Raw genomic sequence first — 27919 nt, forward strand, 5'->3', positions numbered from 1 at the left:
GCTCCCTCAACCTAAGACATGACCTCCGGTCCAGGCAGCATTCTGGTAAATCTCCTCTGCACCCTCTCTAAAGCTTCCACATCCTTCCTGTTATGAGACGACCAGAACTGAATTGAGAGTGTGGTGCTGGAAACGCACAGCCGGTCAGGCAGCATCCGAGGAGCAGGAGAATCAACATTCCAGGCATAAGCCCTTCATCAGGAACTGAACACAATATAGCAACTGTGGTCTACCAGGACTCTATAGAACTGCAGCCTCACCTCAAGGCTCTTAAAATCAATCCCCCAGCTAATGAAAGCCAACAAACCATATGCCTTCTTAATAACCCTATCAACTTGGGTGTCAGTTTTGAGGGATCTATGGACATGGGCCCCAAGATCCTGCTGTTCCTCCACACTGATTGAGGATGTTTCCTTAAAGCAGATGAGATAGAGGGAGCATGTGATTGAAATGTACAAAACTCTGAGGGGCATTTATACGGTAGACAGGAAGGAAAACTTCCTCTTGATGGAGGGATCAATGACCGGGGGCATAGATTGAAGATAAAGGGAAATGGTTTAGAGGAGATATGAGGGGAAGACGTTTTCACCCAGAGGGTGGCGGGAATCAGGAACTCACTGCTTGTAATGAGGGAGAGGCAGAAACCCTCATCACATTGAAGACGTAAGTATTCAGATGTACACTTGTGATGCCTTGAGTGGCATACAGTTCAGAGGGTTGGTTTAGACTCAATGGGCCAGATGGTCTGCTTCTGCACTGCAGGGATTCTATGATAACTCTCTTCCCCTTTACACCCCAGACTCTACTCTCCCTGTTTCTCCTTCTCTCCTCCTGTACATCCTAAAACCCACTCTCCCATGTTTCTCTCTCCCTGCAGTCCCCAGTCCCCACCCTGACAGCTCTCTTTCCCCAACTCTCTCTCTCACTGAGGGGCCACGGCAATGTTTGAGCCTCAAACTAGGATCACTGTGGTGGGCTACAAGATTGGAAGCACCACAGGGAGTGATGCAGCATCATATAGAGTCATAGAGATGTACAGCATGGAAACACACCTTTCGGTCTAACCCGTCCATGACGACCAGATATCCCAACCCTATCTAGTCCCATTTGCCAGCACTTGGCCCATATCCCTCTAAACCCTTCCTATCCATATGCCCATCCAGATGTCTTTTAAAGTTGTAATTGTACCAGCCTCCACCACTTCCTCTGGCAGCTCATTCCATACACGTACCACTCTCTGCGTGAAAAAGTTGCTCCTTAGATCCCTTTTATACCTTTCCCCTCTCACCCTAAACCTATGCCCCCTAGTTCTGGACTCCCCCACTGCAGGGAAAAGACTTTGTCTATTTATCCTATCCATGCCCCTCCTGATTTTATAAACCTCTATAAGGTCACCCCCTCAGCCTCCGACACTCCAGGGAAAACAGCCCCAGCATGTTCAGCCTCTCTCTGTAGCTCAAATCCTCCAACCCTGGCAACAGCCTTGTGAATCTTTTCTCAACCTTTTCAAGTTTCACAACATCTTTCCAATAGGAAGGAGACCCGAATTGCACGCAGTATTCCAAAAGTGGCCGAACCAATGTCCTGTACAGCTGCAACATGACCTCCCAGCTCCTCCATTCAATGCATTCACCAATAAAGGAAAGCATACCAAACACCTTCTTCACTATCCTATCTACCTCTGACTCCACTTTCAAGGAACTATGAACCTGCACTCCAAAGTCTCTTTATTCAGCAACACTCTACAGGATCTTACCATTAAGTGTATAAGTCCTGCTCTGATTTGCTTTTCCAAAATGCAGCACCTCACATTTACCTAAATTAAACTCTATCTGCCACTCCTCAGTCCATTGGCCCATCTGATCATGTGAGGTAACCTTCTTCACTGTCCACTACACCACCAATTTTGGCGTCATCTGCAAACTTACTAACTATACCTCCTATGTTCACATCTCCTATATAAATGATGAAAAGCAGTGGGCCCATCAGAATTGGGTCCTGTAGCCAAGGGGCGAGTAAAGGTCCCTGTTGAATGCTGCGACGGTTAATAATGTTTGGAAATAAAAATTGATGTTGTGGATCTGACCTCAACAGATTCTGACAGTTAGGCAACAACTCACAGGATATTGGCCAATGGTGGAACTCAATCCCAATGGTTAAGCCTTTCAAAAAAGTACCTGTAACCAGCACACTGTTGGGAACAAATAATCTGTAAAATCATGCAAAGGTTTGTTCTTCCTCTAATCATCGTTGAATAGTAGATTTGTGAGTAATCTGCCTGCACCAAACAATGCAAACACCTTGTTCATCTTTGGAGAGTAAGAGATGGAGATGCATGAATTTCTTTTTCTGTTGTTTCAGGGAATAACAGGTGCTGATGGTCATCCAGGTCAGAAAGGAAACTTGGTAAGGAGTCATTTTAAATGTGACTTGGATTTACATTTTTTCCACATTGACTTTATGTTTCCAGGAGTAGGAACAATTTTTAAAAATTAAGTCATTCATGTTGACATTGCTGGTTGGGTCAACATTTATTGTCTGTCCCAATTTGCCTCTTGAGAAGGTGGGGTGAGCTGCCTTCTTGAACCGCTGCAGTCCATGTGCTGTGGTTGACCCACAATGCCCTGAAGTGGGCATTTCCAGGATTTTGACCCAGTGAAACTGAAGGAATAGCAATATATTTCCAAGTCAGGGTGGTGAGTGACTTGATGGGGAACTTGAAGGTGGTGGTGGCTGCTGCCCTTGTCCTTCCAGATGGAAGTGATTGTGGGGTTTGGAAGGAGCTGTCTGAGGATCTTTGGTGAATTTCTTCAGTGCATCTTGTAGATAGTGCACACCGCTGCTACTGAGCGTCGGTGTTGGAGGGAGTGGATGCTTGTGGATGTGGTGCCAATCAAGCGGGCTGCTTTGGCCTGGATGGTGAGAAGCCCCTGCACCACAATGCCAATAAAACAACAATCACAAGTTGCCTCTAATTTCAAGCAAGCTGAAAGTGACTTGACTTTGATATCTTTAAAAAGAGTTCAATATGGGCGAGGTGGAGAAAAGTGATCCCTGCACAGTGAAGATCAATATGAGATTCATTGATATTTGATACTCACTCATAAGTATAACAACATTCATTGCATTCACATAGCACCAATTAATACTGAGAGACATTGCAAGGTACTTCATAGCATAATTTCAAGCTGAACTCGGCATTGAGTCATGTCATCAACCATCAGGAAAGCTAACCAGAGGTTTGGTCCAGGGGTTTGCTAATCTGGGGAGAGATTTCCTGGATCCAGGCAGCTGAAAGCATGGCAACTGTTGGCAAGGATAATGAGACTCAGGATTATACAAGAGGCCAGAATGAGTTGTGAGCTGAAACCTCGGAGGATTGTACATTTGTGAAAGGTTACGGTGATGAGGAGGCGAGGGATTGGAAGACCAATGGAGAATCCTGGAAAAACCCGTTTAACCAGAGAGTGGAGAAATTGCAGTTATAGAGTTATACAGCATAAAAACAGACCAAGTGTCTTGCAGTAAGCTAGTCCCCCTTGCCTGCACGTTTACAGATCCCTGTAAACTTTAATATTCATGCACCTGTCCAAATGTCTTTTAAATGTTGTCATTGTACCTGCATCCACCACTTCCAATGGCAATCCATTCTGGGAGGTTTCAGCATTGACTCTGGATCCCATGAAGTCTCATGGCTTCAGGTTAAACATGGGTAAGGAAACGTCTTGCTGGTTACCATGTACTGTCCTCCTTTGGCTCCTTCTCCATGCTGATCAACACTTAGAGGAAGCACTGACTGCCCACTTCACTCTCCAATTTTCAGCCCATTTCACCAGAAAGCACCTTTCCCCCCCATGTCCCTTCCCTTGGAGGTACAGAACAAACGGATGACCCAAAACCAGTTCCTCTGACAAAGCCTGCTCCCAGGGACAATCAGAAGCGTTCAGGAATAAAGGCAAAACACTGCAGATGCTGGAAATCTGAAAAAAAACACAGAGCATGTCCAGCAGGTCTGGCAGCATCTGTGGATAGAGGGATACAGAGAGAGAGAGAGAGTTAACATCCAGTAAAACTCTTCTTTCAGAGTCCTCTGTGTTGTCAGGTGTGACTAAAGGACAAAGTGAGACATTGGTCTTCCCCATTGCTGTTCCTCTGGGACAAGGGAGCCCATTGGACCATCTGATCTGACTCCTGAGGCTGATTCTGAATTGTGACAAGCCCCATCCCATTGGATCAATGAATATAGTTCCACTGGATATAGGCAAGCCAACCACAGAGCTCAGCGTACTCCACCGTTTTACAAATCCATCATTTCTAATGCTTCAATTGAGGACAAGAGGTTCAGGTCTGTACAGATCAAGTTTGATTTACAAGGACCTGTTGGTGAGACGGGGAAGAGACTCAATGCGTTTTAAACCCATCGGTTGGAGACTCCTTGATGTCTTTGCCAATTAACTTCTCGACCCCAATGGCTTCTCTGGCGGAGGCTAGTTGTTATTGCACCACCATCCTCTCATGATCAGTATCGGAATTCTTAAACTTCCTCGATAGCGGATCAGATTAACCATAAAACATGACAATGTTTCCCTGGGCTCCACACTGACACTAAAACAGCAAAATAATGGGAATGTATGACGGCAATCAAAAAATGTTCAAAATATATCGCCCAAGCTGCCCTTACGAAGGTGGTGTTTAGATCAGAGTGGTGCTGGAAAAGCACAGCAGGTCAGGCAGCATCCGAGCTGGAAAATCAACGTTTCGGGCAAAAGCCCTTCATCAGGAATAAACTCTGGTTTCCAGCATCTGCAGTCCTCTCGTTTGCCTTGAGAAGGTGGTGGTGAGCTGACTTCTTGAACTGCGTTAAAAATCTCACAACACAAGATTACAGTCCAACAGGTTTAGTTGGAAGGCACAGTGTGCTTCCCCTTCATCAAGTAGCGAGTGGGGCAGCATCATAGGGCACAGAATCTGTAGTAAAAGATATAGCGAAGGAGCAGTGCTATGAAAGCTAATGCTTCCAAATAAACCTGTTGGACTTTAACCTGGTGTTGTGTGATTTCTAACTTTGTCCACCCCACACTGGCACCTCCACATCTTGAACCGCTGCAGCCCACCTGCTGTGGGTTCACCCACAATGCCCTTAGGGAGGGAATTCCAGGATTTGGACGCAGCGACACTGAAGGGACGGCGATATATTTCCAAGTCAGGATATTAATTTGGGACGTGGGCATTGCTGGCTGTGTCAGCGTTTATTGCCTGTCCCTAATCGCCCTTGAGTCCTTGGTCTGGCTAAACTGACAGCTCCTGTTGTGTTTCCAGTACAGTACTGATTGCTCTTTTTTATTAAGAGCATGCATTTTACATTGTGGTTGTACCATTGCACATGAAGACAAACTCCGGTAAGTGAACAGGCTATGAAAAGTGTGCTCTCGCACTCTCCTTTCCTCCCAGTTACATAGTTGCATTGAAGCAGTAAAAGTTTACTTCTCCAAGGTAATAACCGTGCTTTTGAAATACTTGTGCGCAGTAGATGCTTTAAGGGCAGGTTTAAGTTGACTAAAAATTACGATGAATTCCTGAAGGCACAGCAGTTCCGAAGGGCGATTGACTCAGCCTTAAATGTGTCAACAGATCGTTCAGTTCTCCATGGATTTGGGTATAAGCTATCCACAAACTGCTTTTCAAGTCCCAACAAAGTCTCAAGGTCATTCACAGGGCATGAGGAGCAGCAAGCTGTTATACATGCAGACTTGGCGATGGGTGTTCGCACAGCAAGATCCCAGTAATCACAGAGAGTTAGATAGACCAGATAATCTCTGTTGGAGGTGTCTCTTGTGGAGTAATATTAACTGGTATCCTGAGAGGAGTGCCCCAACCTTCAGACAGAGCCTCAAATACACTCACCTCCAATGCACCTCACACCCTCCAATGCAACATATCCCCACCTCCAATGTGCCTTACACCCACCTCCAAAGCACAGATTTTCTGCCAAGGTAGAGAGCTTCAGACTGACTCAGCACTCTACATTGGGCACCTGTCAATGAGGGCTCAGACTCCAGGAAGACAAATCTACAACAACGCAATGAAATCCACTTTACTCATTCACTGATTGGCTGATAGGTCAGTGAAGTACCTCTCACTGTGTAACTATCACCCCCCCCCTGTGGCACCAGCGTTGATGTACCATGGGACCCCTACAGCTCTAACAAAATTACCCCCTCACCATAAAATAAATTTGCACTTCGGGATCGGTCACCTTGATTGTCAGATGGCTGTCGTCTGCCAGGAGCTGTTTCGGGGGACCGTTTCTGAGGAGATATCAATGTGTTGAGAAACCACTACGGAATTTCTAGGGCACACATTTCCAAACCTGCACCCGACTTCATTTTAAAGTCTAATCCGACATCTCAGGTAAATGATCTTTCATCAGAACTGGGGAAAGACTCAGAGCTGTGACAGGTTTCAGTGAGCCATAGAACCAAGCAAGTGAGGAGAGGTTGGTAGACAGGAGAGATTGAATGAATGGTAGACCTGCTTTCAGACGAAATGCGAGTGATGAGCATGATGTAACCTTGGCGATGCCTAGCATCATCGCAACATCAGAAAAACTGAGGACGGACAGATCAGTGTGTGGGAGTCAATCAGAGAGTTGGAACAACAGGTGACTTTGCTATAACCCCATGGGGAATCTTAATTAATCCTGATTAATCTCCTGTGGAGCTCGATGAGAATGAGTTCCCTTGGTAACTAGCAATGGCCTACCCGGCTTGAACTCATCACCTGATCCCTTTATAAAGCAGACCTCAAAGCGCCCTCTTGTGGTGTGGCGGTAGTGCCCCTACCCTTGGACTGAGAGGCCTCGCTTCAAGTCCCACCTGCTCCAGAATTATGTAATAACATCTCTGAATAGGATGATTGGAAAAATAGGTTAAAAAAAAGGTGTTTTCAAAGCCCCCTTGTGGTGCAGTGGTAGTGTCCCTACCTTTGAGCCAGGAGACCTGGGTTCAGGTTCTATCAGTTCCAGAGGTAGTGTAATAGTATCAATGACAGGATGATTACAAAATGCAAAGGGATACCAGCTTAGTCCATGGATCCTTTAACAGGGCCCTCCTGTGAAGTGGTAATGTCACTACCCCTGGACTGGGATGCCTGGGTTCAAAGCCCAATTGCTCGAGAAGTGTGTAATAACATCCCTGAACCAGATGACTAGAAAAGTAGGGAGGGGGAAGACCCAGAGGCCCCTCTTGGAGTGGAGTGGTCGTGTCCCTACTCCTGGACTGAGAGGCCCAGATTCAAGTCCCACCTGTTTTAGTGGTGTGTGAGAACATTGCTGAGCAGGTTGATTCGAAAATAGGTTTATAAAACTAAAAGATAAAGTCGATGCAGAGATGAATCTGCAGAGCTGCCTGTCCCAGGCCGAGGTAAAGCATGAGCAGTGGTTCCATTCTGGTGTTCACCAATAAACAAAATTCCTTTCCTGTCACCTCCCGAGTTATTATAATGACCAGAAGTTCAGGGCCATGAGAGCAGCCTGAATGAAAAAGCGATCGCACAAGCTGCACTTTGTCTCTCAGTTACAGAGAAGATCAGGGAGTGCGCTGCATGCCTGAGTTTCTGTACAGTGAACAGACCCAGCTGCTTTCATCCATGTGAGTAATCAAGCTGAGCACCTCAGGGCTGAAGCCCGGATAATTAGAGATTTATCTTCTGTCTATCTTCCACCCTCAGGGTCCTCAAGGTGAACCTGGACCTCCAGGACAGCAAGGCAATCCAGGAGCTCAGGTGAGAAAACACTGAAGTACCATAAAAATATTGAAGTGGCTCTTAACCAGAGAAAATCAAATGCCCTTCAGTTACTGTTGTATCATTCTCGATGACATGTTGGATGCTGCTGGCTCTCTGAAGTTCTACATCAAATTAAGGGGTGAAAGGGAGAACGTTCTGTTAAATTTGTTTATTAACGACTGTTCTTTCAATAAAGTAGTGGGGCCAGTTGTCAGGGTTCAATTATAGAATTCCAACATCGCAGGTAGAGGCTATTTGGCCCATTGAGTCTGCACTGACCCTCCGAACAACATCCCACCGGCTCACTGTAATGTCACCGACACTATGGCTAATCCACCTAGTCTAAAGTTAAAAATCACACAACACCAGGTTATAGTCCAACAGGTTTATTTGGAAGCACTACTCCTTCATCAGGTAGCTGTGATCAGGTTTGTCTAACCACCTGATGAAGGAGCAATGCTCCGAAAACTAGTGCTTCCAATTAAACCTGTTGGACTATAACCTGGTGTTGTGTGATTTTTAACTTTGTACACCCCAGTCCAACACCGGCATCTCCAAATCATGACCACCTAGCCTATGCATCCCTGACCACTATGGGCAATTTCCCGTGGCCAACCCACCTTAACCTGCGCATCTTTGGACCATGGGAGGAAACCCACGCAGACACAGGGAGAACGTACAAAGACAGTCGCCCGAGGGTGGAATTGAACGCGGGTCCCTGATGTTATGAGGCAGCAGTGCTAACCACTGAGCCACTGTGCCAGCCCTACTGCTGTGTTAGGCAGTATTTATTGTGACATGTTGTAAGGCATTATATAAATCACTTTGGTGAGACTGGGTAGTGCCCAGTTACTGAAAATTGGGGGTATGATTGGAAAGTAAGAATCCGCAGGACTGGCAATGACTATTGTAGTCCTTCTGCCAAGTCCCACGATCTAGGCAATCTCATAATCTTTAATAAACTCGATACATGCCTTCTCCAGCATATGCTGATCCAATTAGACTCCTGTTGTTCTCTTGGCAGCCCATCCCCTTCCATCCATCAAACTCAGTATAAACTAGTTAAATTTTAAATCCTTGCTGGTAGGTGATTCTATAATAATGAGTCATGCCTCTTTAATTATCAAATTACATTGCAGATCCATTGAGAGAGAGAGGCTTGTGAAAGGGGTAATCACACCACTGTTGCTGCATTTCTCAGGTTCTGTGTTCCCAATGTTCCTCAAGCTGCTGACTCTAGGTCTTGAAACAAAAACAGAAGCTGCTGGAACAGCTCAGCAGGTCTGTGCAACATCTGTGAAAAGAAATCCGAGCTAACGTTTCCAGTCCGGTGACCCTTCCTCAGTCTCCAGGTCCTCAGCACCATTAAAGATTGAGTCACCAAATGTAAGGTGGCGCTTTTAAAATTAAAAAGCTTCCCAAACAGCTGAGTGCGTTCCAACCAGTGACAAGGAAGTGGAGTTCTGAGTTAACTATGGGGCAGATTATCAGGGGCAGATAATCAGAGGTTATATCTGTTCAGGTGGTTGTGAAGGAGAGCACTCCGACTGCTAGTGCTTCCAAATAAACCCGGTGTTGTGTGATTTTTAACTTTGTCCACCCCATCTCCTCCACATCACGTAGGGTGGCATGGTGGCTCAGTGGTTAGCACTGCTGCCTCTCAGCACCAGGGTCCCAGGTTCGATTCCAGCCTCGGGTGACTGTCTGTGTGGAGTTTGCACATTCTCCCTGTGTCTGCATGGGTTTCCTCTGGGTGCTCTGGTTTCCTCCCACAGTCACAAAGATGTGCAGGTCAGGTGAATTGGCCATGCTAAATTGCCCATAGTGTTAGGTGCATTGGTCAGAGTGTGGGTTAGGTGGGTAGGTGTGGACTGGTTGGTCCGAAGGGACTGTTTCCACACTGTAGGGAATCTAATCTAATCTAATCATGACCATCTAGCCTATGCATCCCTGGATACAATGGGCAATTAAGCTTCCCAAATCCACCCTAACCTGTACATCTTTGGACCATGGGAGGAAACCCACACAGACACAGGGACAGATTATCAGAGGTTTATCTGTTCCTCAGGCTGCTAAGGAGGTTTTGGAGCCACTTCACCAAAACAGGCTTTCTGAGATCAAAAATGTGTCATCTCTTTGTAAAGAAAGTTGTCTTTTCTCCTTGCAGGGTTTCCCAGGACCCCAAGGCCCCATTGGACTTCCCGGGGAGAAGGTAAGTTCTCAAATTGACTTCATTTTCAAAATTGAGGCTTGTCCCTTTAGGACAACTGCAGGACGGCATTATCACCTCTTGGACAGTTGTGTAATTTTGGAACGGTGTGTTTCAGGAGGTAGGGCCACTGGATATTTTAAGGACAAAGATGGATAGATTCTTTTTTAGGAGCAAATTGCTGCAGATAGAACCATAGAGTCATAGAGATGTACAGCGCGGAAACAGACCCTTCGGTCCAACCTGTCCATGCCGACCAGATATCCCTACCCAATCTAGTCCCACCCGCCAGCATCTGGCCCATATCCCTCCAAACCCTTCCTATTCATATACCGATCCAAATGCCTTTTAAATGTTGCAATTGTACCAGCCTCCACCACTTCCTCCGGCAGCTCATTCCATACACGTACCACCCTCTGTGTGAAAACGTTGCCCCTTAGGTCTCTTTTATATCTTTCCCCTCTCACCCTAAACCTATGCCGTTTAGTTCTGGACTCCCCGACCCCATCCTATCCATGCCCCTCATAATTTTGTGAACCTTATAAGGTCACCCCTCAGCCTCTGATGCTCCAGGGAAAACAGCCCCAGCCTATTCAGCCTCTCCCTATAGCTCAAATCCTCCAACCCTGGCAATGTCCTTGTGAATCTTTTCTGAACCCTTTCAAGTTTCACAACATCTTTCTGATAGGAAAGAGACCAGAATTGCACGCAATACTCCAACAGTCGATGGGATTTGAAACCCAAACGAAGGTTTTCCAGGATCTTACTGAATGGCAGAGCAGGCTAGAGGGGCTGAATGGCCTGCTGCTATTTCTGTTCATGCGTTGAGAGGCTATGACATTGAGAAAGGTCAAAGTATGAGACCTTGCAGCTGTGGGACAGACACTTGGAGGTTTCCGCTGGGCTTGCCCATTGCTAAAAAAAGCATTAGACGTTTTTGAACCAGAAATATTCGTAGCAATTGCGAATACTCTGGCTGAGTTTTTAAAACCTGTTTGCTTTCTCGGATAAATGTAAAAGATCTCCTGGTACTCCACAAGGAAGCACATGGGAGCATTTCCTGACCAACATTTGTACCTCATGCTAATAGAGCAGATGATAGAGTCATAGAGTGTGAACAGCATAACCTGGATAGTTATTACATCTCTTGAGGGTTCCTGCCCCCACCACCCTTTCAGGCAGTGGGTTCTGGGTAAAAAAAAAAGTTTCCCTCAAATCCCTGTATAGGCCTCCTGCTTTGTACCTTAAAGCTGCATCCCTTACTTATTGATCCATCTAATGATAGGAAATATCCCTCTCTACCTACGCCCCACAGAACTTTGTGCCCCTCAATTTATCTGGTGAATGCTGTTCGTGGCATCTTGCTTTTTGCTATTGCCAGCACACTTAGGATTTATCGTGCACACCCAGGATTTGCGTTCAGATCTGCATTCAGATTTCTCGCTGCATCCTAAGTTGCACATTTTGCAGTCCATTAAACCCGTCCTGATAATTTAGATAGGAATAGACGTTACTCGTCTCTAACTCTGCCCCTTCCAGACACCAGTGTTGCAACAATTTCAATTGCAGTTGAATGAACAGAGGGCGGGTAGGATTGCTAGGGACTGTACATCAACATGATCTGTTATAATGCTACACTGCTCATCTTAATGATATGTCATGGATCCACAGTATCTGCATACGTTCAAGCCTTGTTCAGTGCTAAGAGATATTATGGACAGGGGAGAGGGAAGGTGGCTGAGTTTTCTCTCTGTATGATACAGGAGCTGACATCGCACTCACTGTTTGATTCGTTCTGATAACGTCTTGTTTTGTTTTTGCAAATGTTGCAGGGACCTCCAGGCAAGCAAGGTCTACCTGGTCTGATTGGAGCAGATGGCCCTCCGGTGAGATATGTACATTGCATGGCTTTGACTCTCTGACCATGAGCATGCCAACCTTTCCACTATATCAAGGCTGTTGTTTGGCTGTGCCTGATGTTATGGGGACTCGCTCTTCAGATTACAGACTTCCCTTCAAATCAACGTCTGCCAGGTGCTGGAAACCTTGGAATAAAGCCAGAAGGTGCTGGAGAAACTCAGCAGGTCTGGTAGCGTCTGTGCAGAGAGAAACAGAGTTTACACTTTGTGTCTTGGTGTGACCTTTCTTCAGAGTAAGAACACTCTTTGGACTGAAAATGCTTCTCTCTCCACAGACTGTTTGAGTCTCTCCAGCCCTTTCTGGTTATACAGATGTGCTGATTGCTAAAATTGTCTCTGGTGGTTTGGTTTGCCCAGTCTCTATCTTGACTCTGTATAACGGCAAGACCTGGTCACTGCTCCTGTGGAGCCTCTTGGTACGTGTTGTCCAATTGCAGGCTTCATGTCGACTCAGATTGTTCATGAGTCTTACCGTCTCTCCTTGGTCACAATCTTTCCTGCCTCTTCTTGTCTCACGGACAGCCATCGTTATACCTTCATTGTCGGAGTTAACAAGGGGGTCTTCTGGAATCCGTGTGAGAAGGTAACCAATTGAATATATAAGAGCCAGGAGCAGGAGGAGGCCATTCAGCCCTTTGAGCCTGCTCCACCATTTAATACTATTATGGCTGATCTCATCTCAGCCTCAACTGCCCTTTCCTGCCTGCTCCCCATTACCATTCCTGATTAAATATCTATCTCCTCCCTCAGATTTATTCAGTCTCCCAGCATCCACCACACTCTGATAGTAAAACTGCCATCCTTACCTGGTCTGGCCTATGTGTGACTCCAGATCCACACCAATCCAGTTGACTCCAAACTGCTTCTCGAATGGCTGAGTAAGCCATTCAGTTCAAGGGCAGTTAGGGACAGGCAACAAGTGCTGGGGTTGATACCCACATCCTGTGAGTGATTAAACAAATAAAGATAAATCCCTCAGGCCCAGCAGAAATAATTGCCATATCCACTGCACCCTGGGGAAGTGAATTCCACAGGTTCATGACCCTTTGAGAGAACTAATTTTTCCTGATCTCTGATTTAAATCTGTTTCCCCCGTATCCTCAAACTCTGACCTCTCATTCTAGATTATCCCACATAAGGAAACATCCTCCACTTTGTCAAACCCCTTTTAGCATCTTCTGCAGATCAATTAGGTTCCCTCTCGTCCTTCTAAACTCTGCTCAAGCTCTCCTCATGAGGTTAAAAATCACACAACACCCGGTTGTAGTCCCAACAGGTTTATTTGGAAGCACTGGAAGGAGCTTCGAAAGCCATTGCTTCCACATAAACCTGTTGGACTGTAACCTGGTGTTGTGGGATTTTTAACTTTGTCCACCCCAGTCCGACACCAGCTTCTCCGCATCATCTCCTCATGAGGCAAGTCTATCATCTCTGTAATTACTCTCGTCTCAACTGCCTCCAATGCAACTCAATCCCCGCTCAAATAAGAGAACCAGAACTTTCAACAGTACTCCTGATCTGCTCTTACTCCTGATGTGCTCTTATTAATGCCCTGTACACCAACACTTCCCTACTTTTATACTCTATTCCTTGAGGAATAAATGTCCAAGTCCCATTTCCCCTGCTTATTACCTGCTGTAGATTGAAGTGAAGGAACCTCACATGGAGACAATCTTTTGAGCAACAGTTAAAACATTAGGCACTAGCACCTGTATTGTGCTCGGCAGCTGTGTTTTAACAAGACGAGCACATTTCTGAACAGAGGTGCTGTTGCAGCTGTGAAAGACAATTGGGTTTGAGAGTTTTTGTGGAGACCAGACATTTGAAGGAATCTTTTTATACATTTTTTTTTTGATCTGGGTTTTGAGCCTTAAAGTTGGAATTTGGCTTTTGAGGTCTGTGCTTTTTATCTCAGGGGAGGTATAAATAATCATTACAGCATCATAAAGGGAGCAGCGCAATCCTTTTTGTTTCGCCAGAAACGAGGGTCCAAATTGTGAAAATGAACCACACCACGTACTCCTTATAATGAACTGGACCTGTTTATGTCCTCAGTGGATTACTGGGGAATTAAAGGGAGAGACACCAGGAAAGGAGGGGAATGAGGGAGGGGCACTGGGGAATGAGGGAATTGAGGGAGGGACACCAGAGAATGAGGGAATTGAGGGAGGGACACCAGGAAATGGGATGGAGGGAGGGGGAACAGGAAATGAGTTTGAGAGAGGGACGCTGGGGAATGAGGAGATTGAGGGAAGGACACCAGGAATTGAGGGAGGGAACACCAGGAAATGTGGAGTTTGAGGGAGGGACACCGGGAACTGAGGAAATTGGGGGAGGGACACCCAGAAAATGAGGGGATTGAGGGAGAATGCTGGGAATGAGGGGATAGATGGAGGGACGCTGGGGACTGAGGGGATTGAGTGGGGGACAGTTGTAATTTTATTTCTTATTTTGTGATTTGGGCCATCACTGGCAAAGCCAGCTTTTGTTGTCATCTCCTAACTACCCTTGACTAGAGAGCTAGATCCAATTCAGAGGGCAATTAACAGTCAACCACATTGCTGTGGCTCTGGAGTCACATGTCGGCCAGACCAGGTAAGGATGGCAGATTTCCCTTCCCTCAAGGACATTAGTGAACCAGATGGGCATTTACCACAATTAAAGACAGTTTCCTAGGCTGTAGCACTGAGTCTAACTGTGTGATTTTAACCCATCTCCATGAACACAAAACTGGATCCTTGGATTTTTAATCCAGTGATGTTATCATCTCCACTATAACTAGGGGAATTGAGAAATGGTATCAGTAATGTGAGGTGGGGTGGGGGAACTGGGAATTAAGGAAATAGGAAAAAACCTGAAACTTCCAGGAGTTAAAGTGTACCCTATGCATATGCAGTAGGCCTTGGACTCATAGAGTCAGAGGGATGTACAGCATGGACACAGACCAACTTGTCCATGCTGACAAGATGTCCAAAATTAATCAAGTCCCATTTACCAGCATTTAGCCCATATCCCTCCAAACCCTTCCTATTCATGTACCCATCCAGATGCCTTTTAAATATTGTAATTGTACCAGCCTCTGCCACTTCCTCTGGCAGCTCATTCCATACACATACCACCCGCTGCATGAAAAAAGTTGCCCCTTATGTCCCTTTTAAATCTTTACCCTCCTTAAACCTATGCCCTCTAGTTCTGGACTCCCTCACCCCAGGGAAAAGACCTTATTTATTTACCCTGTCCATGCCCCTCATGATCTTATAAGCCTCTATAAGATCACCTCTCAAACTCTGAAGCTTCAGGGAAAACAGCCCCAGCCTATTCAGCCTCTCCCTGTAGCTCAAACTCTCCAACCATGGCAACATCCTTGTAAATCATTAGATGTATGTGCACGCCTGGTGAACGGTGGGACTTCACTAGGTCTGCTATCTTTTTGAAAGACTTGTTAATGAATATCAGAGAGGTCTCCTTTCTCTCCTTTTCAGTGCACTCTGTATATCTGGTTGAACTTATTCTGTCCCTCCAAAGAGCAATTGGAACACCAACAGTAACAATGGGCCAACACATTTGTATCCGTATGTTGTAATTGGCAACAAAAGCGCTGAGATTTAGAAAGGTCTTAGTGTAAATCGTCAATTTAAGACAAACATCAGTTTCCACCTTTCCTTTCCCTGTTCAGAAGCCTACATACGTTACAGAAAAACTCAGCTCTTTTTAACTCATTCCAATCACCAAATTGACGGGCGCGCAGTGGGGGGTGCTGTAATGTTAAGCAAAACAGAAATTGGGAGAGGCTAAGGGGAATTAAACCAAACTGTTGTTGGAAAGGGAGATAATATACTCCAGGCCCCATATATTCCTAAAAGGTCTAGGCTACCTTGGTAAAATATTTTGAGGGGGGTCTGGTTCAGTGGGCACTGTCGTGCTCCCTCTCCAAGGAGAACTGGGCAATGGCTAGAGGACAGGGGTAGCCATCGGGATTGATGACCGTAGAGCTCAGCTCTTAAATGCACATCCCAGTGAATGTTGCCTGCTCTCTGCCAACTCTCTTTATGCATTAAAGTGACCCGTGTGTCTAAATGTGGCAGCATTAGCTGCAACCTTTCTGATGTGGGAACAGAAATCAGTGTGAAGGAGAGCGTGCTGAAGAAGCTTCTTCACCAGATTATGAGGCAGCAGCGATTCATAACGCAAAGGCCTGGGAACGGGCTGCTTGCCAGGTCTCCTGGGAGTGTGGCCAACCTTCCAAGACTGCCCCTGGAGTCTCCAGGGACTAAAGACTAATCCCTGGGCAATGCTTTGAGCAGCCCTTGCCAGGAAAACCATAAAGGGGAATTATAAGACACCTTATGTTTAAATATTCCCTAAGTAACTGAGTTTATTAATTGTGAAAAAATAAACTTTTGGAATCACGGGTCTGGAAGGTTGTTACAGAGGGTGGAACCTCCTGAAATACGGAAAAGTCGAGCGAGAAATTTCGGGACTAAATCAAACAATTTACAGCGTGGGGTCAGGCAGAAAATAATGTTGGAAGTTTCCGACTACAGCCGTTTAAAGGGTTATGAAAGGCCTGCTGCGCTTGATATGCTTTGCTAAATTTACTGCGTTAATTTGAAGTGACGCTATTTAGTTAAGAATGATTTTTGTTTCGTTCTCAGGGTCACCCTGGTCGAGAGGGTCCTGCAGGTGATAAGGGGAATGCGGTATGTTCTTTACTGACTGTTGGAAAGATGGTTGCTGGGTGTAAGTGGGTGGTGATTGTAATGTTCCACAGTTCTGGGTTTGGCTGTGTGAGTCTGTTTACTCCTGTGACAATGCTGTAGCATTAAGAGGTTATTTTGTCCTGAATTTTTTAATTGATTGAATGAGAGGCACCAGGCTAGCTACTGAAGACCACTTGAGTAAACAGCTTGAGAAGCCTTGGGTTTTATGCATGCAGCCTGACAGGGTGTGGCCAGCTCTCATTGATCAGGATTACCTGAGTAGCATCAGCAGCTGTTGGGGTCAGAACAGAATCGGGAGCTTCAGTGAATGTCTCCTGGCTGCTACTCTCTCTGAATTTTCTCTTGATGTTTTTCTTCCTCCTGGATGGGAGAACTGTATGTGAGAATCTATGTCTGAATTTGCCTTTTTGCCAAGGGGCATGTTTATGGGATGTTACTATATTCAAACAGTTCATAAGTAATAGTTACTGCATCTATTATTCTATAAAGTTTTCCAATAGAGTTGTTAATCTAAGTTCCTTTTTCTTTGGTTGTATTTTAACTGCATTGTTTAAAGAAATAGTGTTGTGCTTCACATTGAGTTATTTGACCATCACATCGCATCGGGAACAGACACTTTATATTTTCCTTTAAAATAAGAATAAGTTAGGGTCTAGGCTACCATGGTAAAATATTTTGAGGCAGTCTGCTCTAGTCCATAACACTCCTGATGCTCTGTGGTTAGCACTGCTGCCTCACAGCGCTTGGGTCCCAGGTTCGATCCCAGCCTCTGGTGACTCTGTCTGTGTGACGTTTGTACATTGTCCACGTGGGTTTCCTCCCGGTGCTCCGGTTTCCACCCACAGTCCAAAGATGTGTAGGTCAGGTGAATTGGCCGTTCTAATTTGCCCATAATGTTAGCTGCGTTCGTCAGGGAGGAAATGGATCTGGGTGGGTTACTCTTTGGAGGGTCGGTGTGGACTGGTTGGGCCGAAGGGCCTGTTTCCGCACTGTAGGGAATCTAATCTAATCTAAATTGAGAAGAAGCAACAAACAGGGGATGTGGATGGCGTTGATGTGTCTGACTGAGGTGCATGATGGTCCCTTTGTTAACGCCCAACTTGGCCAATGAGGAAGGATACCACATGTATAGTCCGCTTCGTTGATCAGGTTAATATGAGGTTTTCAGGTTTGAATGCAGCTTTCAATGACAAGCTTTACCCCCGATTAGACTCCTGACTTCAGCATCTCTCTCAAAATGTGATGCTCAGTCACATTTGAAACCATTACAACCACATTCTTGTGCCATGTTGCAGGGTGCAGTGGTGGTCTAGGTGGGGAATGACCTCGGACTTACATGCTGGGACAGTGAGGTGAAGAACCGAGATTGTTCATGGCTTTAATTTGGACAGAGTGAGTGAGGGCTGCAGATGCTAGAGATCAGAGTCGACAGTGTGGTGCTGGAAAAGCACTGCAGGTCAGACAGCATCGACGTTTCGGGGAAAGGCCCTTCATCAGGAATCATTTAGTTTGGACTGGTCACCCTACCCTCCCAGTTGGAAGGCCCAGTGATTGTATTTTTTCCTTCTGCCTGACTCCTTCCCTCAGTGATTTAAGATTCTCGAGTCGAACTTCCAGCAGTGGGGAAAGTACAGAGTTTCTAGCACCTCCAGCAGCACCCCTCACTTCCCTGGAGATGTGGACTCTCTGGGTGAAATAGTGCAGTTTCTGTTGGAGCCCAGCCCTGGGGTCTGTGCCTTGCTGGGTCTTACTGGAAGGTGGACTTCCTGTTGGAACGAAGGCAACTGCATTTATATAGCACCTTTCTCAACGTGAGGACTAGCACCCCGATGTGCTCTGTCACTGATTAATTACTTCTGGAAGGGTAGTTGCTGTTGAAGGAAAAGCAGCAGCCTGTTGATGCAAAGTGAGCTCCCACGACCAGCAACGACGTAGTGACCGGTGACGTTGGTTGAGGGTTAAGTGTCAACTCCACCCCTCTTTTCCCCCCCCCCCCCCCCCCACCCCCCCACCCCATTCTCCTTGCAGGCCTGGGATCCTATATGTCTTGTCTGTGCGGGGAGATGTTAGACATCTCGTCCAAAATAGTTCCTCTGGCGCTATCGCACGGTCGTGTACTTTTGAGGGGGTTGGTTGAGGTACCAGTCTACATTGGATGCTCAGGTCAATGCAGTGAGATTGGACGACACTGAGACCAGGTGCTGGTGCCTGGGCCAGGATCCATCCCTGGATTAAGGGTAGTCTCTGCAGCATCCCCAGCCTGTTGCTGGACCTGCCTCAAACTGGTGTTTGAGATTTTGCTGCAGCTGCAGTCTGCCCCCTCAGTATTTCACACACATCAGCCTGTGTAGCTACATTTTGTTCCCATGCTATGAGTTGATGCTCCGAGCCCCCCAGCTGTTGTGGGCAGATGTGGAGAGTTGCCCGTAGGGAAATTCGGAAGGAAGGAGAAATCCTTATGGCAGCTGCTCAGGGAAATACTGTGGCTCGAATAGAGCCCTGGGTGTCACCCTATCCCTCAGCATCACTCACTCTGTAATCCCGCAGTCCACCGCTTTCCAGTGACCCCTGCTGGATAAAGCAGCAAATGCCAGGCAAGGCCAGTCGGTGGTCTTCATTGCAATGCCACACGCTGTCAGATAGCAAGTCAACTCTTAGCTGCTACTGGAACATTGTTCACAGAATTGCTGACTGTGGGCCGAGCTCAGCCTGAATCCTGGAGAAGGGTTGTATTGTAGAATTAAAGATTGTAAGTCATGCAGATGTTGTGAGTTGCCAGTTATTGCATTAGGGTAACACTTCTTAATTCCCAATCTTCCCCTTCATCCTACTGACTCTTTAGTGTTCTACTCCAGGAAAGAATGTTCTTGTTTCTTTCCTTTTAAAGTTCAGTTGTCAGTTCAATACAAATGTCATCAGAATTGTTTTTTAACAGGGTCCTGCAGGTGCACAGGGTCCAGTCGGATATCCTGGGGTTCGAGGTGTCAAGGTAAGAAGGTTGCAGAAAAATGTAGTGTGTGAGGGATGTGGGCATGCAATCTATGATTGTGTCTGTGTGTGCGCGCGCACACACGTGCGTGTGTGTCTGTGTGTGCGCACGCACACACGTGCGTGTGTGTCTGTGTGTGCGCGCGCACACGTGCGTGTGTGTCTGTGTGTGCGCGCGCACACACGTGCGTGTGTGTCTGTGTGTGCGCGCGCACACACGTGTGTGTGTGTCTGTCTGTGTCTGTGTGTTTGCATGTCTATGTGCATGTCCCTGAGTAGATGGGTGTGTGTGTATGTCCATTCAATTTTGTGTCTGTATGTGTGTGTCTTTGCTAGTAAGTGTGTCAATGTTAACGGTTCACAGGTTGGAATGAAATAAGTTGGCCAATGCAGTGTTTGTCAGGTAATTCAGGTTATTAAAACATCCATTGTTCTATGTGGCACTGAGTTTACATTAGTTTACCGCAATAGGTTTCTGCCTATAAAATGTATCTGAAACCTTCAAAGAAAACTCTCTCTTCAATTTGCGGAATGTTTAGTTCCTAGCCTCTGATTGGATGTAACTGAGTAAAACGTTTGTGATGAAACCGAAAAACCCAAACACAGAGATACACATACAGACCCTCACCCTCACCCTCACCTGCAGACACTCACTGAGACACACGCACACACTGAGACACACACAGGCACACCATGAGAGAGAGAGAGAGAGACACACACACAGAGGCACACCATGAGAGACACACACACACCATGAGAGACACACACACACACACACAGGCACAGATATACACACGCACATACAGATAGACAGACACACACACACACACCTGACTGTGGGCTGTGACCTGAGAAACCACTGACTGGGAGTTAATTCAGGCACCTGTCCTGTTTGATGCTTCTCTAACCTGCATTCCCCTCTCTCGGCAGGGTGCTGATGGAGTCAGAGGACTGAAGGGACACAAGGGGGAGAAGGTGAGGAAAACCTCCACTGCAATAAAAACAAAATACTGCAGATCCTGGGCACCTGAAGCAAAAACAGACAGTGCTGGAGGAACTCAGCAAGTCTGGCACCCTCTGAGGAGGGAGGAGCAGAATAAACTCTTCAACTCCAAAACGAGCCTTCTGAGTTTCTCCTGCACTGTCTGCTTTTAGTTTAGGAAAGCCCCACACAGTATAACTTGTAGCTAAAGATGCTAACCCTCCAGACTGGTCCTGGAGTTTCTGATCATTCTCTACAGCACCATTGACAAAAGAGAAAAACACAGATTGTAAGGGTTGGGCAAACCTTTCAGTCTATTTTACATTTTTTGCTTCAGTTTCTCACATTTTTAGTTTGCTAGTTCCAAAATGGAGACATTTTATAGAAGTGTTTAATCTTTCGCTCTCTGGGACAATTGCCATCACTTGTGAACTAATCAGTGCCCTCCTCTCAGGCACTGCCTCATTGGTGGTTTTCCCTTTCATTTGGTATTCTTGCAATGTGTCCTGATGAGGGCAAGATGCAAAGCTTTGACAAAATGTGTATTTTTCACTGATACTCAAATTCTGCTGTTCCAAATGACTATTAGTTATAAAGATATTGTAATCTAGGGAACAGGCTCGTTAATGGATGAGAGTGGAGGCTGCAACTCATCCATTCTGGGGCGGTGATGGCCAAGTGGTATTATCACGAGATTGTTCATCCAGAGCCCCAGGTAGTGTTCTGGGGATCTGGGTTTGAATCTCACTGTAGCATATGGTGGAATTTGAAATGAATAAGCATCTTGAAATAGCAGTCTAAAGCTGACCATGAAACTATTGCTAATTGTCATGAAAAATCCATCTGGTTCACTAATGTCCTTTAGGAAAGGAAAGTGCCATCCTTACCTGGTCCGGCCTACGTGGGACTCCAGACCCACAGCAATGTGGTTGACTTCTAACTGCCCTCTGGGCAATAAATGCTGGGCCTCGTAAATGAATTAAAACAAGTCAGGTTGGCTGAATACGTTCCACCCTGTGTTCCTACTTTGGGAAGTGTAAAGGAGCTGCCATTGAAGTGTCCTCACTGTCTCTGAGTCAGGAGCATATCAAAGTCACTGAGGTGGATCTTACAGGGAGCCTGCAGTAGGGGCTTTCTGGTGCTCCCTTGGGCCTGGACGGTGCATGAGCGAATCCAGGCCACAATCTGTGGTGAATCCACTTTGTGGTGCACCATCTCCTCTTGCTCCAGCAAGAGCAAAGTACTTTACTGATCTCCTTGCAGCATTAATGCATTAGATTCCCTGTTTTGTCATGTTTTGAGTGTGTAGCTAAAGACATTGCTCATTTATTTAATCATCAATGTTTGACTTTTGTGTTTCATTAAAGGGCGAAGATGGATTCCCTGGTTATAAAGGTGACATGGGAGCGAAAGGGGACAGGGTGAGTTAAATGTGGGCGTGGTTGGGTTAGCGAGCCCGAATCTAACAGAGCAACTTGTTCAGTGGCATCTTTGTATGGTTTTACTTGCCTTTACTCTCTTTTAGACAGTCTCCTCCTTAATCTTCACACTCGTGCTCCTGTGGAATGACTATGCTAATATTGTAAGTGTGTTTGGTGTTGCCTGTCTGTCTCTCTTTCTTTCTTTCTCTCTATCTCTCCCTGTCTTATTTGGCCCATCTCCCTTTCTCTGTCACTCTCTCTCTGTCACTCTCTCTCTCTGTCACTCTCTCTCTCTGTCACTCTCTCTCTCTGTCACTCTCTCTCTCTGTCACTCTCTCTCTCTGTCACTCTCTCTCTCTGTCACTCTCTCTCTCTGTCACTCTCTCTCTCTGTCACTCTCTCTCTCTGTCACTCTCTCTCTCTGTCACTCTCTCTCTCTGTCACTCTCTCTCTCTGTCACTCTCTCTCTCTGTCACTCTCTCTCTCTGTCATCGCTCTCTCTCTCTCTCTCGCTCTTTCTTTCTCCGCCTGCTGGTGGGAATCAGTGCCGTTGATGCCTTCCAGCCTCTGTGCAGCTGAATTGTATCAGGCCCCTGCTTACACGATCTGACAGAAGGGGGCCATTCTACCCACTCTGCCAGAACTAACCCTTTGTAAAAGAGCGATCCAATTGACCCCACTCCCACGTGAGCTTCCCCTGTTGGGGGAGGGGAACGTTTTCACAATCTTCACTGACTAATCTTCCTCTTGTCAACAACTGATGAAGCTTGGCACAGACGATCACACTCGTCACTGGAGGATTATGAAGAAAGCTGAGGATTTTGATAACCATTAAACTGTGCCTCCTTCAGGGAGGGATGAGCTGTTTGTACATAATGCCTCACTGATTCCCAATTTCCCTTGTCATGTTTTGCAGTGATTGCATTACTCTGTAGTGCTATTTGTTTCACCTGACACAAAATCTCGCCTTCTGCTTCCCCTTTGACCTTCAACACCTCCAGTCAATGACACCCCTCGTGAGTCCTTCAGAGCACGCCCAGAGTCTGTCTTGTCTTCCATTACTCAGTGCATCACTTCCTCTGTTTCTTTCTGACCTGACCACAACCTCCCCCCACTCCTCCCACCCCAACACGTCTCCCGACCCGCGGTATGATACAGGCTTGACTAATCCATTTTCAGTACACTAGCTTGATTCCAGGGGTGAAGGTAGATGGACTGGGCCCATGCCCATTGCAGCTTAGAAGAAGAAGAGATGATCTTATTGGAACGTATGGCCTGGTGAATGCTGAGAGGATGGTTCCTTTACCTTCGAGGGGGAATATGGAAACCAGGCACACTGTTCCCGAATCAGGTGTTGCCTGGTTGGTTGGCTGTGTTTGGTCGGTTGGCTTGTAATGCAGTCTGAAACGTGGGTCTGGCTCCCACACCAGCTGAGGTTACCATGAAAGTCTCTCCTTCTCACCCTCACCCCGCTGCCCAGGTTAAGCTCACCATTGTCTCTCTCCTTCTGTCTAATGACAGAGCAGCTTTATGCTCTGGTAGGACAATGGATAAAGAGGGTTTTTTTTAACCCCCCTCTTAGAAAGTGGTTAATCTTTGATATGTTCTTCCCTGTGGAGGCTTAGACATTGAATATATTCAGAATGAAGTCAGGAGCGGAACAGGTGGGAGAGTAGGATAGAGGGCACAATCCGACCATCCAATATGTGGGTGGCATGGTGGCTCGCTGGTTAGCACTGCTGCCTCACAGTGCCAGGGACCTGGGTTTGATTCCACCCTTGGGTGACAATCTGTGTGGAGTTTGCACATTCTCCTCGGGTCTGCGTGGGTTTCCTCCGGGTGCTCCGGTTTCCTCCCACAGTCCAAAGGTGTGCAGGTTAGGGTGGATTGGCCATGCTAAATTGCCCACAGTGCACAGGCTAGGGTGTATTGACCATGCTAAATTACCCATAGTGCACAGGCTAGGGTGTAATGGCCATGCTAAATTACCCATAATGCACAGGCTAGGGTGGATTGGCCATGCTAAATTAACCTGTAATGTCCAGGGATATGCAGGCTAGGTGGGTTAGCCATGCAGAGTTACAGGCATGGGATGCCCTTCAGAGGGTTGGTGTGGACTTGATGGGCCGAATGGCCTGTAGGGATGCATGGTACAGCAGGATTGAAGTGGATTGTGCACCTTTCCTGGATTCTAGTAGAGCCTCACTGTCAATGAAATGTTGAAGTCAGTGTCTGTTGAAATCCGAATGCAAGTTTTCGCTGTCGAAGATCAGTGTGACATCACACTCGCTGGTACTATCCGCACACTGGGATGGGCTTCCAAGGAATTGAAGATGGGGTTTGTTTTCCAATGGTGCGGGGTGGGAGGCGGGGCAAGTTGCCACTAACCGTTTAATCCCACCAGCTTATTTTGAATTCTTCATCTTGGAAGAGGATGGCCTGTTTCAATGGCTTGCTTAGCACTGGGCGTATCTGCTAGAACGTAGTCTCAAACTAGGGAGATAGGGTTGGGAAGACTCACAGTTGTGAATGATTGGAGGAGGCAATGAGTGCACTGAGGGGGATGGTCAATATGAGGAGAAGACTCTGATTTTATTTTCTCATTCATTCAATGGGGGTGGTTCAGCATTTATTATCCCTCCCTGGAGATAGTGGTGATGAGCTGCCTTCTTGAATCCTTGGGGTGTAGGGACACGCACAGTGCCCTTAGGGAGGGTGTTCTAGGATTTTAACCCAGCAACAGTGAAAGAACAGCAGTGTACTTCCAAGTCAAGTTGGTGAGTGGATTGGAGGGAAACTTGCAGGAGGTGATGTTCCCATGTAACTTTTGCCCTTGCCCTTCTAGATGGAAGTGGTCATGAGTTTTGTTTTTATTTTAGATTAGATTCCCTACAGTGTGGAAACAGGCCCAACAAGTCCACACCAATCCTGTGAAGAGTAACCCACCCAGACCCATTCCCCTATACTAATGCACCTAACACTACGGGCAATTTCCCATTGCCTATCCACCTAACCTGCACATCCTTGGACTGTGGGAGGAAACCGGAGCAAACCCACCCAGACATGGGAAAAGTGTACAAACTCCACACAGACAGTTGCCCGAGCCGGGAATTGAACCCGGGTCCCTGGTGCTGTGAGGCAGCAGTGCTAACCACTGAGACACCATGCCACCTGGTGTTTCAGTCATATCAACCTGTCATTCAGACTTAGAATCATACAGTGTGTAAACAGATCCCTTGGTCCAATTGGTCCATTAAGACTAGATATCTTAAATTAATCTAGTCCCTTTTGCCAGCATTTGGCCCATATCCCTCCAAACCCTTCCTATTCATATACCCATCCAAGTGCCTTTTAAATGCTGTAATTGTACCAGCCTCCACCACTTCCTCTGGCAGCTCATTCCATACACGTAACTCCCTCTGTGAAAACGTTACCCCTCGAGTCCTTTTTAAATCTTTCCCCTCTCACCCTAAAGCTATTCCTAATAGTTTTGGACTCCCCTATCCTGGGGAAAAAGACCTCGGCTGTTTACCCAATCCATCTCTAATGACAGGGCACAACCATCCATTGCTCACTTGTCTGTCAGCTGTGACTCAGTGTATCTGTCACTGAGTCTGAAGGTTGTGAGTTCACATCCCACTCCAGAGACTTGGTTGTGAAATATTCTGCTGGGACAGTGCCGTGGGACAGTGCTGCATGATCAGATGGCATGTTCAACTGAAATCTGGGTGTGGTTTCTCAGGATTTGAACGTATCTGCGGTGTTATTTTGAGGAAAGTGAAATAACAACAGAGGCTGGTATACCGTTGCCGGATCACCCTTTATTTACACCGCGCACAGTCCTTGACTCCAGTCCTGTCTCATTCAGAGGCAGCTTTCAGAGTGGCAGTAACTCTAATTGTCCCCTTTTATTTTTTTCATCTTTTTTTATCTTATTTCCCCCCACATTACCGCCTAACTGCGATAGTGCTTATTTTATCCCCAGCACTCATGGTGTGTGTGTGCAGGTGTGAGACACAGTGAGAGACACAAGGTATACGAATCTTTATTCAGTTTCCACCACCAGGAAGAAAGGAAACACCCGAGTGGCCAGTGACAAGCAGTGCCCTTCACATCAAAGGGCAATGCTGTGTGATCAAACAGTGAAGGGCAGGGATTAAATCAAAATAGTATTGGACAGGGAAATAATGCACTCCACTCCCTGCGGCGCCCACCTCTCCCTGAACAACTCCAGGGTGTTGGTGGACATCGTGTGCTCCTTCTCCAGAGACACTCAGGCTCTAACATAACCGGAAAAGGGGTAGGCAGTCCACGACCCCCTCCACAGCCCGCTGCCTGGACCTGTTTATGGCCCAGGAGCAGACCCATGAGGAGGTCTTCAGACCTGCCCTCCCCCCTCCGTACTGGGTGCCCGAAGATCAGGAGCGTGGGACTGAAATGCAACCAAAAACAGAGAAGATTGTGTCCTTTTTTTTTTTAAAACACTGCCCTTTCTCCTGTTTATTTTTTTTTTTCCTCTTTTTCTTTTTTTTTTCTTTTTTTTTCTTTTTTTCTCTTTTTTTTTTCCCCCCACACTACCGCCTAAGTGCGGTAGTGCTTATTTTATCCCCAGCACCCATGGTGTGTGTGTGTGCAGGCAGGGATTAAATCAAAATAGTATTGGACGGGGAAATAATGCACTCCACTCCTTGCGGCGCCCACCTCTCCCTGACAACTCCAGGGTGTTGGTGGACATCGTGTGCTCCTTCTCCAGAGACACCCAGGCTCTAACATAACCGGAAAAGGGGTAGGCAGTCCACGACCCCCTCCATGGCCCGCTGCCTGGACCTGTTTATGGCCCAGGAGCAGACCCATGAGGAGGTCTTCAGACCTGCCCTCCCCCCTCCGTACTGGGTGCCCGAAGATCAGGAGCGTGGGACTGAAATGCAACCAAAAACAGAGAAGATTGTGTCCTTTTAAAAGGTCAGCCTGGACTCCCTGATTGGACCAGGTTAAAAGCCCCAATTAGGAAACTCATATTCTATGAGGTCCAGCTAGCTGACCTCATTATAATTACGACAGAGCGATCATTACACAAACATAACTTTGAATTTAACGTAGAAAACCTCAGCGAGTGTGGAGAGAAACCGAGTTGGTATTTCAATCGACAGCCCATTGTCTGAATTGGTCACCCCTATGGTGCTGTGTGTGGGAGCTTGCTGTGCAGAAATTGGCTGCTTTTGTTTCTTACGTTGCAGCAGTGACTACTCTTTGAAGATGCTTCTTTGGCTGTGAAGGGATTATGGGGGTGTCCTGTGGCGCTACAGAAGTGCAAACCTGGTTTTCTGTTAACCAACAGGTGTGCAGCTGTATGGGTCCAGCAGGGATATGCTGCCCCCTTGTGGAGAGTGCTCTGCTCAGCAGCAGGTATCAGGTCCTGGTGATCGATCCTAATGTGATAATGTGAACTAATTTGCTGTTTTTCTTCTTGGCCGCAGGGTGAAGTTGGTTTATTGGGCCATCGGGGTGAAGATGGTCTAGAAGGAATCAAGGGTCAGATGGGTCCGATTGGCGAGGCCGGTCCCAATGGGCCATCTGGTGAAAAGGTCAGCTCCTGCCTCTTTGGTTCTGAGTATTGGTTTGTGTCCTGGAGACCCTGACATTCAGGAGAAGCAACAGTATCCCTGCCACTCACCCCATTAGCTCTCTCCAACAAGTGAGCTCCCAGCTGAATCGCTCTCTCGATCTCTCTCTCTCTCTCTCTCTCTCTCTCCCTCTCTTTCTCTGTCTCATTCTCACTTTTTATCTCTCTACATCTCTCCCTCTATATCTCTCTATCTCTTTTTCTCTTTCTCTATCTCATTCTCACTTTTTATCTTGCTCTCTCCCCCTCTATGTCTATCTTTCTTTCTCTC

At 46.7% G+C, this 27919-nt stretch overlaps 1 protein-coding gene across 1 annotated transcript in view; it reads left to right on the top strand.

Moving 5' to 3' along the window:
- LOC122552376 (collagen alpha-1(V) chain-like) overlaps nt 1–27919 on the top strand; it is a 290918-nt gene that overhangs the window by 164843 nt on the left and 98156 nt on the right. The window contains exons 22-30 of the mRNA XM_043695125.1: nt 2362–2406; nt 7729–7782; nt 9953–9997; nt 11827–11880; nt 16569–16613; nt 19570–19623; nt 20553–20597; nt 21972–22025; nt 27503–27610. Coding sequence (XP_043551060.1) covers nt 2362–2406; nt 7729–7782; nt 9953–9997; nt 11827–11880; nt 16569–16613; nt 19570–19623; nt 20553–20597; nt 21972–22025; nt 27503–27610 — 504 coding nt within the window. The remainder of the gene's footprint in view (nt 1–2361; nt 2407–7728; nt 7783–9952; nt 9998–11826; nt 11881–16568; nt 16614–19569; nt 19624–20552; nt 20598–21971; nt 22026–27502; nt 27611–27919) is intronic.

Source organism: Chiloscyllium plagiosum, chromosome 8 (assembly GCF_004010195.1).
Source record: "Chiloscyllium plagiosum isolate BGI_BamShark_2017 chromosome 8, ASM401019v2, whole genome shotgun sequence".
Classification (NCBI taxonomy): domain Eukaryota; kingdom Metazoa; phylum Chordata; class Chondrichthyes; order Orectolobiformes; family Hemiscylliidae; genus Chiloscyllium; species Chiloscyllium plagiosum.